Below are 15770 nucleotides of genomic sequence, written 5' to 3' on the forward strand. Positions count from 1 at the left end.
CATTTCAATGGGTTTATACTGGGTAAAATGTAGTTGAATACCACCCCATGGTTTGTATCCAATGCAAGTCCTATTCAGAGTAGACCCATTGAAATTAACCAACATATCTAACATTGGCCCATTAATATAAATGGGTCTACTTTGAGTAAAGCTTAGTTGTAATCCTTTGTTTCTTTCATTTTCATATAGTTACCCTGAACCACAGTTTATGCACACTCTGGTGCATCATGGAACTCTGTATGTTGAGAAGGTCCCACAGAAATGAATGAGGAAGTTGTCTACTTACCTAGCTCAGATCACAGCGATAGGATTCCAAAATGTTCTTTTCCCCTTCCTTTTGGGGTTAGACATATTTTTGGAGCAGGGTGGATTAAAAAAAAAAAAAGTTGATTATCTTGTATTGTGTTCTGCTTTTAATCATTCTGTTTCTCATATTTTAATGATTCTAAAATTGATGATGGATAGGCCCAAACCTATTTGACTTGGAGTTCTAGGCATTCCAGCTCACCGAAACAGCTTTATCAAGTTTAAGTGCAAAGGATATCAGTTTGGGGATTGCAGTCAACATCAGTCTGCTGGAGATTTTCTTAGTGCTCATCCTCTGGACAAGAGTTGCTTATCTTCTGGGCAATAAAACCTGTTCTGATGCCAGCCTGTGCTACAGGCAAGCAGAATAGGTAGCAGAATAGATTTATTGCTATTGCTGCTGCGGCTGCAGCCCCAGCACCAAAGGGCTTGCTTTTGCCAAGGAATAAACATTAGGAAAGTGTATAGGTTCCAACAATACACCCCAATGGCTACAGAATTAAGTTTCCATCATCTCTTGCCCCCCCTCCTCCGCGCAATCCAGGTTTATTATAGGCTGAAACTGGCCGAGGAGCCTCAATAAATACGCATGCAGAAAGAGAGAGCTCTAGGAAAAAGTGGCTCGCGCTGAGAGCAGCTTGGCTGGGTGACAGAAGGGGAGGATCATGCGCACAGAGGGGCAGCGTCAGTACGGGAGACAGCAGCGTTTGCAGTTTTCTCTATTTCAGGAGCTAAGGCGAGGAGCAAAGAGCTCGCTTCGGGAGATCGGGAGGTGCAGTGGCGACGAAAGCGAGGGACGGCGAGGAGAGGGTGGCTCGGGAATGATGAATGAATGACGGTCTCGGTCTGCGAAGCTGGCGAAGCGGAGAAGGAATCCGGAAAACACTTGTCTGCGTCGGGCATAAGGAAAAAGGAGTCGATGTTGCAGGCTGCAACGTTACCGTGAGCTGCATCGAGCGGATTGGAAAGAGCTGTGGGGGTGGGGGGGGGGGAGAGTGCCACCGATTGTGCTTTGTGTTTTCCGACCGAGGGGTGGAGGAGAGGAGCCCGTCTCGCTGAACCAGAACGAGGAAAAAGTGCGAGCTTTGTGGTGGGCGAGGTGGAAGCAGGAGTGATGAGAGAGCAAAGGCGAAAACTAGAGGAAGGCGCTGCTGCTGCGGGGCTCTGCCGGGAGGACCGTCGCCTCCGCCACTCACACTCCTGCGCTCGGGAAGGGCTCGAGGAGCCGCAAGTGTCCGCCCCTCCCCGGCGTCTTCTCGGGCAGCCGGGACCATGGAGACTTTGAACGGCACCAGCCTCGGCGAGGCTCTGAAGCCGCCGCCGTCGCCGCAGAGCCCGCACCACTCCTTCGCGGAGAAGAAGAGGCTCCACCGAGCTCCCTCCCCGGCCAGACCTTTCCTCAAGGACCTCCACGCACGGGCAGCTTCCGCCAAGCCCCCGCCGGTGCCCCCCAAATCCCCCAGCCTCTCCGGCAAGCCGCAGTCCCCGCAGGCGGGAGCCCGCCCGCACTCGCCGGGGCTGCTGGCCACGCAGAGCCGTCTCTCCCGGCGGAGCTGCGCCCAGGGCGCGAAGGCGGCGGCGGCGGCGGCTTGCCTCGCTGCCGGCAAGGCGGGCAGCGCCAAATCCGCCCTCTCGAGCAAGAAGGCAGCCCGGGCCCAGGAGCAGGCGGGCGCCAAGGCCGGCGGGAGGCAGCCCGGGGGCGAGCCCAGCAAAGGCAGGAAGGGCAAGCGATGCGCCTCCCTGGCCCCGCCGGGCTCCCTGGCCCCGGCCGCTGGGCTGGGCAGCGGACCCGGCGCCAGGATCAGCCACACGGACAGCAGCTCCGACCTGTCCGACTGCCCGTCCGAGCCGCTCTCCGACGAGCAGAGGCTGGCTCAGGCCGCCAGCAGCGACGCGGAGTCCGGCACCGGCTCCAGCGACCGGGAACGCGAGCAGCCGCAGCCAGCGCCCGCTCTGCCCCCGGGGCCAGGCGTCGTCCCTCAGCCTGCCTCGCCTTCTTCGGGCGCCGCCAGCAAAGGGCCGCCAGCAGCGCCACCTGCCTCCCCGGCTCCCTCGGGAGCCGCCAACGTGGAGCAGTCGCCGGGCGACGAGGCGATCTGGGGGAGAGCCCCGGAGAAAGCGGCGCCCGCCAAAAGCGCGCCGCCTGCGGGGAGCCTGAGGCTGGGCGGCAAAGCCCCGCTGGTGGTGCTTCCCTCCTGCGAGAGGCAGCTGGTGGTCGACGAGGAGGAGCTGCTGAGGGAGATCGAAGAGCTGCGCTCCGAGAACGATTACCTCAAGGTAAAGGGCGGGAAGAGGGAGGAGGAGGGCCCGAGGGGGCAGCCAGCGGGTCAGGGAGGCGGGGAGGCGCCGAGGAAAGGCAGGTCTGCTTGGCTGACCTGGGGGCAACTTCGCAAAAGTAACAGACACGCCAGACACCGACTGTGGGGTGGGGTGGGGTCGTCCATCTGGAATAAGGGCAATGAGGGAGGGGATTCCTTGGGGCAAGGAGCATTGACAAGCCGAACTGGACGGCTGGGAAGTTTCCTTCCCAGTTCGAGCTATTATAGGATATAATAATAGTGGTGTGCCGCCCCAGAGGTAGTAGTTTCTGGCGAGGAGGAGAGAGAGGGATGCCAATTTTGTACCCTCTTTCGCCCCATCTTCTCCAGAGCACACGGGGTTCAACTTGGTGGTTCCTGAAGTTTTTCTGCTAACGGATGTTCTTATAAAAGACATACAAACGCCATGTCTCATGGTTGCAGAAATATGCGCTCGTTTTGTGTCCTGCAGTTCAAGCACAGTAATGTCAAACTTCTTTACGTTCAGAGGGGTGGCGGTGTATAAGTCCCCTGCAGCAAAAACAACCAGGAGAGTCTTGTGGCCCCTTTAAGTTAGCCTTTTAAGCCAGACTCTGCGTTGGTTCTTCTTGCCATTGAGACATGTGGGCTCTTCAGAATGGTGCTGCTGTGCTGGGTTCCAGATTAGGACCTTGCAGCTCCATCGAAGGGGGCTGGACATTCCTTCTTCTATCAGGGCACTTTAATTCCACAAGAGAGACACCAGTTCTGTAGAGACGTTTCCAAAAATGTTTGTGTGGATGGAAGGGAGTGTGGCTCTTGGAGAAGGAGGATGCCAGTTTTTTCACCTCCAGGATGTGCATGAGAGAAGCAGTTAGTTATTTATGCTTGGATGTTGTGTGAGATGTTTGTGAATTAGATACTACAGTGGTACCTTGGGTTAAGTACTTAATTCGTTCCGGAGGTCCGTTCTTAACCTGAAACTGTTCTTAACCTGAAGCACCACTTTAGCTAATAGGGCCTCCTGCTGCTGCCGTGCCGCCGGAGCACGATTTCTGTTCTTGTCCTGAAGCAAAATTCCTAATCTGAAGTGCTATTTCTGGGTTAGCAGAGTCTGTAACCTGAAGCGTATGTAACCCGAGGTACCACAGTACTTACATCAATTTCCTTTCCAAATTCCTTTCAGCTCCTCTTTATAGTAGTTGGATGCTGCCCACTTCAAAGTAGTGTAGGACTTTGGATTTAAATCTTTGGGAAAGTATGGTAGTCATGAAGCAGGTTTGTGTGTAGTATGTAATATTCCGTAAAGAAAAAATCATTTTAGTAGGAAAGTTTCTGAGTAGAATCTTATGCAGTTTGTTCCTATGCATGTTTGTCTGGAAGGAAATCCAAATAAGTTCAGTGGCATTTACTTCCAAGGAAGTTTGTCTATGACTGTAGCCTCATTCAGCCTGCTGAAGCACAATCACGATCCATAAGGAAGAATAGATGTTTTATTCTTGGAATCTGTGAACAATTGTTTCCCACTTTTATATTTTACTTTGTTTACAAGCCACTATATGTTGCATTCTATCAGATTTCAGTTATGTAAATAGGTTGCAAATCATACAACTGTTTTGTTAACTTACATTTGGCATGGTGGTTTTCCAAAAACTGTAATGCAACTTGGAAAGTTGACATCAGTGGAACTTGCTTCCAATTTAAAATGAGGACTGAGTTGCCTTTGAACTTCATTGTTGTTTTTATTATTAAAATATTCTTAAAGACATAAGACAACATAGTAGAAGCATGTAGATATTTGACCTTCCACTAGCAGTTTGATGATCTAACACAGTAACATATGTAATTTTTTCTCTGTGGAAGTCTGACTGGCAAGCTGGTTGGTTAAAATGCTAGTGTTCTAAAAGCTGGTTATGGCTTAGAGCAGGCGTAGGCAAACAAAGGCCCGGGGGCCAGATCTGGCCCAATCGCTTTCTAAATCCAGTTTTTACATGAGTAGAATGTGTCCTTTTATTTAAAATGCATTTCTGGGTTATTTGTGGGGCGTAGGAATTCGTTCATATTTTTTCCCCAAAATATAGTCCGGCCCCCCACAAGGTCTGAAAAAGTTTGCTGACCCCTGGCTTACAGTATTCTAATCTCTCTGATAACTGATATATAACATACCTGCTTTCAATAACATTTCCCCCTCCCCCCATAACAAAATGAAATGGTAAAAAATAGAATGAAGATAGAAGTTAAATAGTTGTTTTGATATTCAGTATATATAAGTATAGTTTGTTTGTGAGAGAAATGACAGGTGAGAGATCACACATGGAGAGCTCTCTGAATGCAGGGTTGTCAACATTTTTTATGGTAGGTGTTTAACAGCTGTGGCAGGGGGCGAAATTAGCAGAAGCTTTTCCTGCCATGGAAATTGATAGGCAGTCTTTCTGTGCTAGATTTCAGTCTGCTGGGCAGCTGATAAAGTCACAGGGGGTTTTAGTCTGCATAATCAGTTGCAGTGTGCCTCAACGGTCTTCTTCTTCTTCTTTGGCGATCACTCACTCTTCTTCTTCTTCTTTGGCGATCACTCACTCGTAGCCGAGTAAGATTGTCTTCCATAAACACAGTTTTAACATGAGTCCGTAAGTGACTGTGGAGGCCGATTATGGATCTACACGTCCTTGCACAGTGGGGACATTGGTTTCCGGGCGGGAGTTGATCATGGTGTGGATTTGCCAAGCATGCCTTCCTCTTAGCACTTTTCTCCCTTGCGTCCTGAGTTCGAGTGTCTTCAAAGCCCATGACACCTTTGCTAAAGGCTGTTCTCTAACTGGAGTGCTCACAGGCCAATGTTTCCCAGTTGCCAGTGTTTATACTACATTTTTTTAGATTTGCCTTGAGACAGTCTTTAAACCTCTTTTGTTGACCACCAGCATTACGCTTTCCATTTTTAAGTTTGGAATAGAGTACGGTAGTTGCTTTGGAAGATAATCACCAGGCATCTGCACAACATGACCAGTCCAACGAAGTTGATGTTGAAGAATCATTGCTTCAACACTACAACTTAGCTGCAAGTCTTCTCAATGCCAGCAGTATGATATCACATGCACACAAAACAGGGTGGGGAAAACGCAGCAGTTTATTGACATTCTCTCACATTTACGTTTTTTTAAAAAAATATTAAATGTGTGCTCTAGAACAGGAGCAAGGAAAGGCAAATGTTCCCAAGAATTTTGAAAAACTTGTACAGGTATATGTGTACTTATACAGGCATATGTATATATGCAACTTCATAGCAGATTTGCCAGCTAAAAGAAGAAGCTAGATGAGTTAAATTGGATTGTGGAGGAGCTTACAGAGATCTTTTAAAAAAAAACAACCAGAAGTACTGTATGTATTAAAACAGATCACAAAATAGTGTGGGTACATGGTATGGCAGTTTGTATCAGAAGCATATCCACCCAGTGGCGTAGCGTGGGGGGTGCAAGGGGGGCCGGCTGCACTGGGCGCAACATCTGGGGGTTAGGGGGCGCAAATCCACGGGTTAGGGGGCGCAAATTACTTGCCTTGCCCCGGGTGCTGACAACCCACGCTACGCCACTGTATCCACCAGAACACAAAGATCATCCCACAGGTGCCAGAATTGCACAAGAAACAAATATACCACCTGGCAAGGGGTGGGGGGATATAGCATTTCCCCAGCTCCAAAATATAATGGTTTCTTTGTTAGGGGAAATGTGATATTCCTGTAAGGGAAGTTCAATAGTCAGACTTGCTGTGTGCACTGTATAGGAAACAAAAGTTTATTTAATGCACAAAACTGATTGTGGGAGAGTCCCTTGGAGACATGTGGGAATAACTTTGTCAGGGGAGGGGATGAGAGAACATAAAATGTGGGATTTTAAATCAAAAGGCTTGTGTGAGCCTTGACCACACTTCCTCCCCCCTTGCTCTGTTCTTTAGCATGGCCTTAAAGAAGAGATCAAGCACTTTTGCTCCCATCGTTACCTGACTACAGCTTGTCTTTTTCAAAGAAACCTGGAATGTTCAAGAGACCAGGGGTAGCCAGCATGGCTGCCTGCAGAAGTTGTTGGGAATTGTAGTCCATTAACATCTGCAGGGCACCATGTTGTCTATGCCTGCTGTGGACTATAATACAGACCCCATCCACACTATGCATTTAAAGTGGTACCATATCACAGTAAGCAGTCATGCCCCCTCCCAGTATTCTGAGTTTGAGTACCACTTAGTGACTGGCTGCAGTGCACAAAATGGAATGGTTTTGTAGGGGGTTGGATAGTATCAAAGTAGGTGAGAAAGGGAAGTAGGATGGTTAGGCCAGGCTCTATTTGTCTAAAAAGAAGTGGGTGGCATTTCACCCATCCTCACTTTTCTTTTGGGAAAAAGGAAAAAGTATAGCCAGACCCATCTATTTTAGCCAACTGTATGGTCTGTGCTATGGTATGTAGGCTTTTGTTTAATTTAGCCTTTGTAAGGGTGAAAATATAGCAGGGGAGAGCAAGGTTCTTTTCATCACCAAGTTTGAACGAAAAAAACAAAGCACCTCACTTGCTTTTATCAGTTAAAATGAGATCTCTCCCTTCCCTAATTTGGGGTTCAAATAATTTGTTATCTTATTCATGTATTTGTTCTGTAACAAAGCCTGTTAGTAAGTACGGTAACTAAGCTGAGATCTGCCAGAATGAGTGAAGATGTGGCAGAGCTCCAGGTCAGCCACCAAGTTCCCTGCTCAGCCAGGATTCCCAGGTGCAGAACCCTCACTCAGCCAGAGATCCATGGGCATAACTTCCTCATCCTGGCTCAGCAAGGACTAAAATGAGAACAGTGGAGCTTACCCTGGCATGAACCTTAACAAATAGGGAAGAGGGGCAGGATTGGGCAGGGGGATCCTAACTCCATTTAGCTTGGTCACATGACCTGGCAACCCAGCAGAAAACATGATGGCAAAAAGGGTGGAATAAGTCAAACTCAATTTTAAAGGCTTATTTTCCAGACTTAGACTGACAGCAGCCACACTCCTGAACAGAGTTTGGATCTGGTGTACTTTATGCCAGCTTCCCATATTTAGGATTGTTCCCTTAATACATTAAGCAGGCCCCTAGGATAAAGAACAGCCATGCTAAAAATGTTATTATAAAGATGCTGCTTAAAATTATTTTTCTTATGTTAAGTCTTCCCATCCATAAATAGAAGTCACTGTTCAAAATGCTGCTGCATGAATTTTTATGTGCTGGAACTTCTACAAGGGTTTGTATTTACAATATGATCTTTTGGCACACTACTGAAGCTACATTCAGAAAGATCTATAAATAAAAGAAACTGAGATGATTGAGTAACCACAAATACTGTACCATTTGACTTTCCTTCTTGTGAATATAGTATTTTGGGTTTAGATTAACAAATGCTTCAGTCTGTAGCCTTTTATTTACAGAGACTATGTGAATTTTGCCTGGAGAGGGAATATGTTAGAACTGGACCTAAAAGAGTAGATTAAATGTAAGTAAAGCTTAAGCTGAAAAAGGGAGTTGTTATTTATAGAAGCAACGTGGTATAGTAGTGCTGGGCATCAGTCTGGCGGTTGTTTTATAAGGTTGGATTAGTTTACTGCAGGCCTAGACAGGGTAGGGTAGCCTTGTCAGCCCCATTTGCATTTAAAGTAAGGGGTTTGATTTGTAATGTAACACATAAAAATGGGTGAGAGATGAACGTTTCTTCATAGGAGAATAGGAAGCTGCTATGAAGACCATTGGTTCATGTGGCTCAATATTCTCTACTCTGGCTGGCAATGGCTTTCCAGGGTTTCAGCCAAGGAACATTCCCAGACCTACCTGGGCATGGCAAGGACCTGCTGCATGCAAGGCAAATGCTATAACACTGAGCTACAGCCCTTTTCCTAAGCTGTGGTCCTTCATTTTGCATCAGTGCATTCCATCACTTTGAAAAACTTTTCTGCCAAGTGAAATAAGGTGTGGGAGGGCAAAGAGTTCAGCTCCCCTCAGCCTCATATTCTGCATTGAAATTAGACACTGCCCCTCCAATCAAGAACAGTTAAGACATGAAAAAGTCCAGTTCATGCTTGTGAAGAACAGCATTGGCTGCACCTGACCATAGTTGGACCATTATTCATCTGGTCCAAAACGATACGGTAGCTGCCTCCTTCAACTCTTAAGATACTTTCCGCAAGACTTTATTTATGCAGCAGAAGTTTTAGGCATATCATCTGAATGGTATCCAAGGCTTCCTAACATCCTGTAAAGCAGGGTGGGAAACCTCTGGCCCATGGATGTGACGCAGTCTCTGGGGCCTCACTGTTTAGACTGTGCTCCCTCTTGTGCCACTCCCTCTTCCACCCACTATGACTAGCTGCTCTGCATGTTGGCAAGGAAGAGAGGCAGCTGGGGAGGAAGAATTGCATGAATGGACATGTATTTGAATGGATGGGTATGTGTGGGTGAGAAGGGGGGGAGAGAGTGGGGTGGCTCTGACCCCACCCACTTTTGGTTTTGGCCCCATAACACTGCTTGCACATGGTCCCTGACAGATTGAGTAGGGGAGGTTTCTCACCTCTGCTATAAAGAATATGAAATTTCCCATGAAACCACCAAATATCATATAAATTGTCAAATACATTTTATTAAATTTATTTGTTGAATTTATATACCTTTTTACCAAGGTGTAAATAATATCCTGAGTGATAGCCAACTAAGTTAGAGTAGATGCATTCATTTCAATGGGTTTACCGATGAATGTGGCTAACCGTGGATATTACCTGGTGTATACTGTATTGTAGAATCTTTTTTTTTCTTTTGCACAGTAAGAATATCTAGAATTGATGGTGATTATTTAAAAACATATATATCAAAGGCTATGCCTTGCTTCTTTGGGAAGGGTTTGCCATTCTCTTGCATCTTAAATGTATTTGTCACGGGGAAAAGGAGATAAATCTAACCTTAGGCATCAGAATAACATCGACAATCTGCAAATGTTGGGGCAGTCAGCTGCTAGAGTGAGAATTCAGCCTGGTAAACAATGGCTGTGGGTCTATCTTCTTAGCCACAGCTGTGGCTCTGCTGAAACATGGCATTGTCCAGGGGAAGCAGAGTGAATATATATATATCTCCAACTGTTTAAAACTGGGAGCAATTTGAAAACACATTGACACTCTTAAGAGCTCTGGTAATTTTTTGTATTGGCTTTACATGCATGACCTTTCAGAGGGTTTCATTGTACAAAAACAATGTTACCCAAAAGCCTGAAGATCCATAATAAATACGCTTCTAACCATATACATTGTAACTGGTACAAATGGTGACATGAGCATGAGAATATTGATGTGTATAGTTATTTTGGATTCCCTCCCCCCCCCCTGAGATTAAAAACATTAAAGCAATTTAAAGAATGGAGAGATTAGAATTCAAAAGTTTCCTAGGGCAAATGTATAGTACTGAGTCCTTTAAAAAGAGAAGAAAAGGAATATATAAGCTCTGGCTGAAGCTGCCACTGGTTCAAACCCTTTGAAACCACTTAAGTAGCAGAAATGAATAGCATCTTCTGCATCACAACAGTGCCCTTCTTTCTTTTTTTACAACAGTCACTCTCATGAATTTTTATAAGCTTTGCATTTTTCAAAAGCAGACACAATCTCAACACACTTTCCTCACCGCATGTTTATTTTCACTATAGTGTAGATTTACATGTTGGTTTTTCTGTTTACGTTGACATAAGTGTGGTGAATCTTGTTAAGAATAAGGTCACTGCAAAACAAAAGAGCATAAATAACTGTGTGTGCGGTACTGCATCAGTAGTGTGTGTGTGTTAGGCATGACAGATCTTCTAGTTTTTTCGATTCTAAGCTTCCATCTGGTTTGACTGTTATTAAATAGTAAGGATACTTTGCCTCACTCTTTCTGCCCTTCCCACAATATCTTTAAGCAGACCTTGGTTCAGTGGGTTTATCAAGGAAACACAGCAAAGAATTTGCCAAGCATTGCTGCTCAGCAGTTTCCATTCAGTTCAGTAGGGCTTGAAGGGCAGCCCAGCCACAGCCTGATTAAATAGAATGGCAATTGTGCACTCACATTATGGTCAGGTTGATTGTCACAAAGTACTAAGCATTTAGATGGCAGTCCTATGCTCAGTTAGGCTTCAGAGGAACTGGGGCTGCCATCCCTAAGCACCAGGGACTAAGCCTCACCAAGCTTGTTGGGCTTTATTACTGAGTAACAGCCATAGGTTTGTGTTGCACTCTGTGTTTGCCAAGTGGATTCAGGATCTCAGACATAATGTGGATCTTATTCACTATCCTGAAGGGGGATCTTTTGATGATCTTGATGTCATAGACACCAAGCTCTGTGAAGAATGCTTGTGAGTGGAAAATGACTGTTAACGACATTTCCAAACATAGATCCCAAAGTTTGACACCTACTGTAATAACATAAATAAAAGTGACCTAATTTCACTTTCTGTTTATTTGCACTGATGCTGAGCAACCATATGCACCCACTGCCAAAGCTAATTATTCCTCCTGTATTTAAGGGTTTACACCAGACCTTATTTGAGTTACTATGGGAGTCTATAAATTTGCAGCCACTCGAAGGATAAGTGTTTAAATATTACTGAGAGTGTTTCAGCATTCACCAAGCGTAACGTTCTTGATTTTTGCATAAAAAGTACTGTGCTAATGGAAAGGACAGTTCCCTGCCCCCTTCTGTCTCAGTGGTTGTTTTTTTTAAAATTGGATTTGTTCTTTAGTCCACTTGTGCAAACCCACTGCTTCCCCCCCCCCCAAAAAATGTTTAGAGGTACTCTCATTTTGATTCAAGAAAATTACTGTTTTATATACAGTTACAGATAGGTAGCCGTGTTGGTCTGCCGTAGTCAAAACAAAAAAAATTCCTTCCAGTAGCACCTTAAAGACCAACTAAGTCAGTTCTTGGTATGAGCTTTCGTGTGCATGCACACTTCTTCAGATACCGATGGACTTCCATTTCATGCGGCTCAATATCTGAAGAAGTGTGCATGCACACGAAAGCTCATACCAAGAACTGACTTAGTTGGTCTTTAAGGTGCTACTGGAAGGAATTTTTTTTGTTTTTACTGTTTTATAGTTCAAATTGAGAAAAATAAATACAGTAAATGGACAAAAGTACAAAGATTCACAAAATGTTTAGCAGTATGTGTACCCCTGAGCACCCCCAGGAAAAAGCACTGTGAAAACCTATGTGTGTGTATAGCGCGTCCACACACACACACACACACACAATGCTATCCTTCAGGGGCGCCAACTTAGGCCCCAGGTTATGGGTGCCTAATTGCACCCATGATGTAACAGCGTCATGACATCATGACATAACATTACATCAACGCACTGCAGCAGCATTTCTGAGGTCTTGCGGCACCTTGGAGATCACGTATGAGGTCTCATGTGGTTGCGTCCCAGAAGTTGCATCCTGACGTTTCCTTGGGGGTCACGTCTGGCTTCTGATGCAACTTCCGGTACAAACCGGAAGTCATGTAAGAGCCTGTGCTGTGGGTGCCCAGGCCTCCAGGGCCCCCTATAGTTGGCACCTATGCTATCCTTAAAGAATTATAGGCATAGACGTGTACTTGAAAAATATCCAGTAGGCAGAACTGCTTGGTTTTGCTCCTCCTTAAAGAGGCCAATAAACTGCAAATTGAAGGTATCTAAATCTTTGTTGGAAGCCTTTATGTGAGAACTAATCTTATTGCTGCTTTCCATCATCCGTTTTCTTTTTAAACACAGAGCTAGGTTAATAATAGAATAGTTGGTGTCCCAGGAGTCATCCTCCAGCAAGTTAATGGCCTATCCACTGAGCCTGAAGACCTGCTTATAAAGGTTTTAGCTTGAGAGATTTAGGTATATACAGATTAGATTAATAGGAATGAGGTTTTTTTTTAAAAGGATATTATTTTCTAGAAGAATGTACTGTATTGCAAACTTTAGCAAAAAAAATATATTCTTAGAAAGCATAATATTTAAGTTTCAAATTTGGAAGCTTGTATGTGTGTTTGTGTAAGGCAGTGATGGCCGAACTTGGCCCTCCAGCTGTTTTGGGACTACAGCTCCCATCATCCCTAGCTAACAGGACCAGTGGTCAGGGATGGTGGGAGTTGTAGTCCCAAACAGCTGGAGGGCCAAGTTTGGCCATCACTGGTGTAAGGAAACATAGCAGCACAATAGACAAGGAGTTTCAACTCCATATGAATTGATTTGACAGCTTTGATATATAACTTTTTTTTGCTGTTCCTATTATTTCTGAAGAGGTAAGTTACAACTGGTATTACAGTGGTACCTCAGGTTAAGTACTTAATTCGTTCCAGAGGTCCGTTCTTAACCTGAAACCGTTCTTAACCTGAAGCACCACTTTAGCTAATGGGGCCTCCCGCTGCCGCCCGCCGCTGGAGCACGATTTCTGTTCTCATCCTGTCCTTAACCCGAGGTACTATTTCTGGGTTAGTGGAGTCTGTAACCTGAAGCGTATGTAACCTGAAGCGTATGTAACCCAAGGTACCACTGTAGTTTGCAAGATCAACATGAGCTTGATGTTGCTTGCAAGATCATTTCAACGGGATTCTCCTTGTCTGTGAGTGCTGGATTATTCCTATCATATCTTGATGTGTCTCTTGATGTGGAGGGAGCAGAATCGCCTTTTTGATATCTGATAGTGTTTTGGGTCATGGCAGGATGAGCTCGATGAACTGCGGGCTGAAATGGAAGAGATGCGTGACAGCTACCTTGAAGAAGATGTTTACCAACTTCAGGAACTTCGACGAGAGCTGGACCGTGCAAACAAGAACTGTCGCATTTTGCAGTATCGTCTCAGGAAAGCAGAACAGAAAAGCTTGAAAGTTGCACAGACGGGTCAAGTGGATGGGGAGTTAATTAGAAGCTTAGAGCAAGATCTAAAGGTGAGTGAAGGCTTTATGCATAAAGACATCTAAGTTAGTCATGGAGCTCTGCACATGCTATCTGCTATAGGCAAGTCAGAGTCCCATGTGCAATTGGCTGCTACAGTGCCTTCAATAAAATCCTTGATAAGTAATTGGTAAAAGCCTATCACATTTCACAGCTATGTCTGAGTATTTGGCGGCGGGGGGGGGGATGGTTTCTGTGAAAGCAATCTGGCACAGGCAGATCTAGAGACTAATGGAAGTTCTTGCTGCTCATAGAAATCATCACTGTTCCTATGTGAAGCATAGCAGACCTTGTCCTGAAGAACTGTCTGTCTCACTTTTCAGGAACCCCACTGTCAGGCAGTAAGGACTAAGGCATTTCAGAGTGCACATAGGAGAATCACACTTGCTATAAGAAGACATACAGGAATCAGCTAGGGTGCATCCATAGGAGGGTGACCAGGATGGTGAGGGATTTTGGAAATCAAGCCCCATATTGAATGGTTGAAAGTACTGGGTATGTTCAGCTGGAGAAGAGAAGTTTAAGGGGGAGAAAGAGCTGTAAAATATCTGAAGGGAAGCCTCTCAGAAGATGGAAGAGACATGTCCTCTGATCCAAAGGGCAGGACTATAACTAACAGGTGAAAATTGTTAGAAAGCAGATTTTGGATAAAATGTCAGGATAAACTTCCTGATGGTAATAGTTGTATGACAGTGGAACAGAGACTGCCTTGGGAGGTGTTGGGTTCTCCTTCACAAGAGATATTTAAGTAGAGGCCACCTGTCAGTTACAAAATTTCTATGTTAAGCAGGAAATTGGACTAGATGACTTTCAACTCTATATTCCTCCCAACTCTAAATTATATGCTTTGAATATTCCCTGCATTTGGAAACCTAGCATTTTATGAGGAGGTGTAGGCTAAAAAACCCTCCCAATGAAATACTAACTTTTCACCTGAAAGGAGCCTTGGCTGTTAAGGAGAAATCAAACAGGCTTCACTCACCTCATTCTGAAGTAGGGGACGGATTTAAAATGTATACACAATAGATGCATCCAAACTGAGCCATGTTTCCCACTGCCTAAACTGAAAATTCCCTAATGCTCTGAATTGTGCTAATTATGTGTGCAACTTGGCTTTCAGAAGACTTTCTCTCTTCAGTATGTGCACTTGATCTGTAAAAAAGATATTTATATACATATCTGTGCTGTGCTTGTTTAAAAAGGGGGGGGAGAGATAGAGTTTTAGGTATGCTTAATCTAATTAATAAAATGATTTGTTATTTAATACTATAATACCCTAAAATTGTATGCTAGTATTATATCATGGACTTAAAAAGGTAAAGGTACCCCTGCCCATCAGGGCCAGTCGTGACCGACTCTAGGGTTGCATGCTCATCTCGCTCAGAAGGCTGGGTGGCCGCGCTTGTCCGAAGACAGCTTCCGGGTCACGTGGCCAGCGTGACTAAGCCGCAGCTGGCGAGCCAGCACCAGCGCAGCACACGGAAACGCCGTTTACCTTCCCGCTGGAGAGTGGTCCCTATTTATCTACTCGCACTTTGGGGTGCTTTCGAACTGCTAGGTTGATAGGAGCTGGGACCGAACGACGGGAGCTCACCCCGCCGCGGGGATTCAAACTGCCAACCTTACGATCGGCAGGTCCTAGGCTCTGTGGTTTAACCCACAGCGCCACCCGCATCCCTTATCATGGACTTAGTTAATGATAAAAAAGGTAAAGGACCCCTGACAGTTAAGTCCAGTCACGAACGACTCTGGGGTTGTGGTGCTTATCTCGCTTTACTGGCCAAGGGAGCCGGCGTTTGTCCGCAGACTGTTTTTCTGGGTCATGTTGACAGCATGACTAAGCCGCTTCTGGTGATTCAGAGCAGTGCACGGAAATGCCGTTTACCTTCCCGCTGGAGCGGTACCTATTTATCTACTTGCACTTTGACGTGCTTTCGAACTGCTAGGTTGGCAGGAGCTGGGACCAAACAATGGGAGCTGACCCCCGTCACAGGGATTTGAACCACCAACCTTCCGATCGGCAAACCCTAGGCTCAGTGGTTTAGACCACAGCGCCACCCGCGTCCCCTAGTTAATGATACTGGTTGATTATTTCCAGAGCGGTTATTCCCTTGCAGCAAAAATAATAAAGATTTTTGTGGTACCTTAAAGACTAACTTTTTTATGGCATCTGATTTTGTGGAGTATAATTTACAACTTCAGGAGGCATTGAGGGGGATTGTTAATGGTGAGAGTCAGAAGGTAAT

At 45.4% G+C, this 15770-nt stretch overlaps 1 protein-coding gene and 1 long non-coding RNA gene across 12 annotated transcripts in view; both read left to right on the top strand.

Annotated features, from left to right (window-relative positions):
• Positions 1–740: 740 nt before the first annotated feature.
• Positions 741–15770, top strand: part of MTCL1 (microtubule crosslinking factor 1) — an 89282-nt gene continuing 74252 nt past the window's right edge. For 3 of the 11 annotated variants that reach the window (XM_083746729.1, XM_083746733.1, XM_083746735.1), the window contains exons 1-2: positions 1877–2583; positions 13293–13517. In XM_083746729.1, the coding sequence (XP_083602855.1) occupies positions 13320–13517 (198 nt within the window). In that variant the 5' untranslated portion in view covers positions 1877–2583; positions 13293–13319. Of the gene's footprint in view, positions 2584–13292; positions 13518–15770 lie in introns of all 11 variants that reach the window. The other 8 variants (XM_083746725.1, XM_083746728.1, XM_083746731.1 and 5 more) reach the window with 6 other exon arrangements.
• Positions 5136–9388, top strand: LOC310848158. Its single transcript, XR_014566191.1, has 2 exons — positions 5136–6031; positions 6181–9388. It is a non-coding gene; the product is annotated as an uncharacterized lncRNA (long non-coding RNA).

The sequence above is a fragment of the Podarcis gaigeae genome (assembly GCF_964106915.1).
Source record: "Podarcis gaigeae genome assembly, chromosome: 7".
NCBI classification, from domain to species: Eukaryota; Metazoa; Chordata; class Lepidosauria; order Squamata; family Lacertidae; genus Podarcis; species Podarcis gaigeae.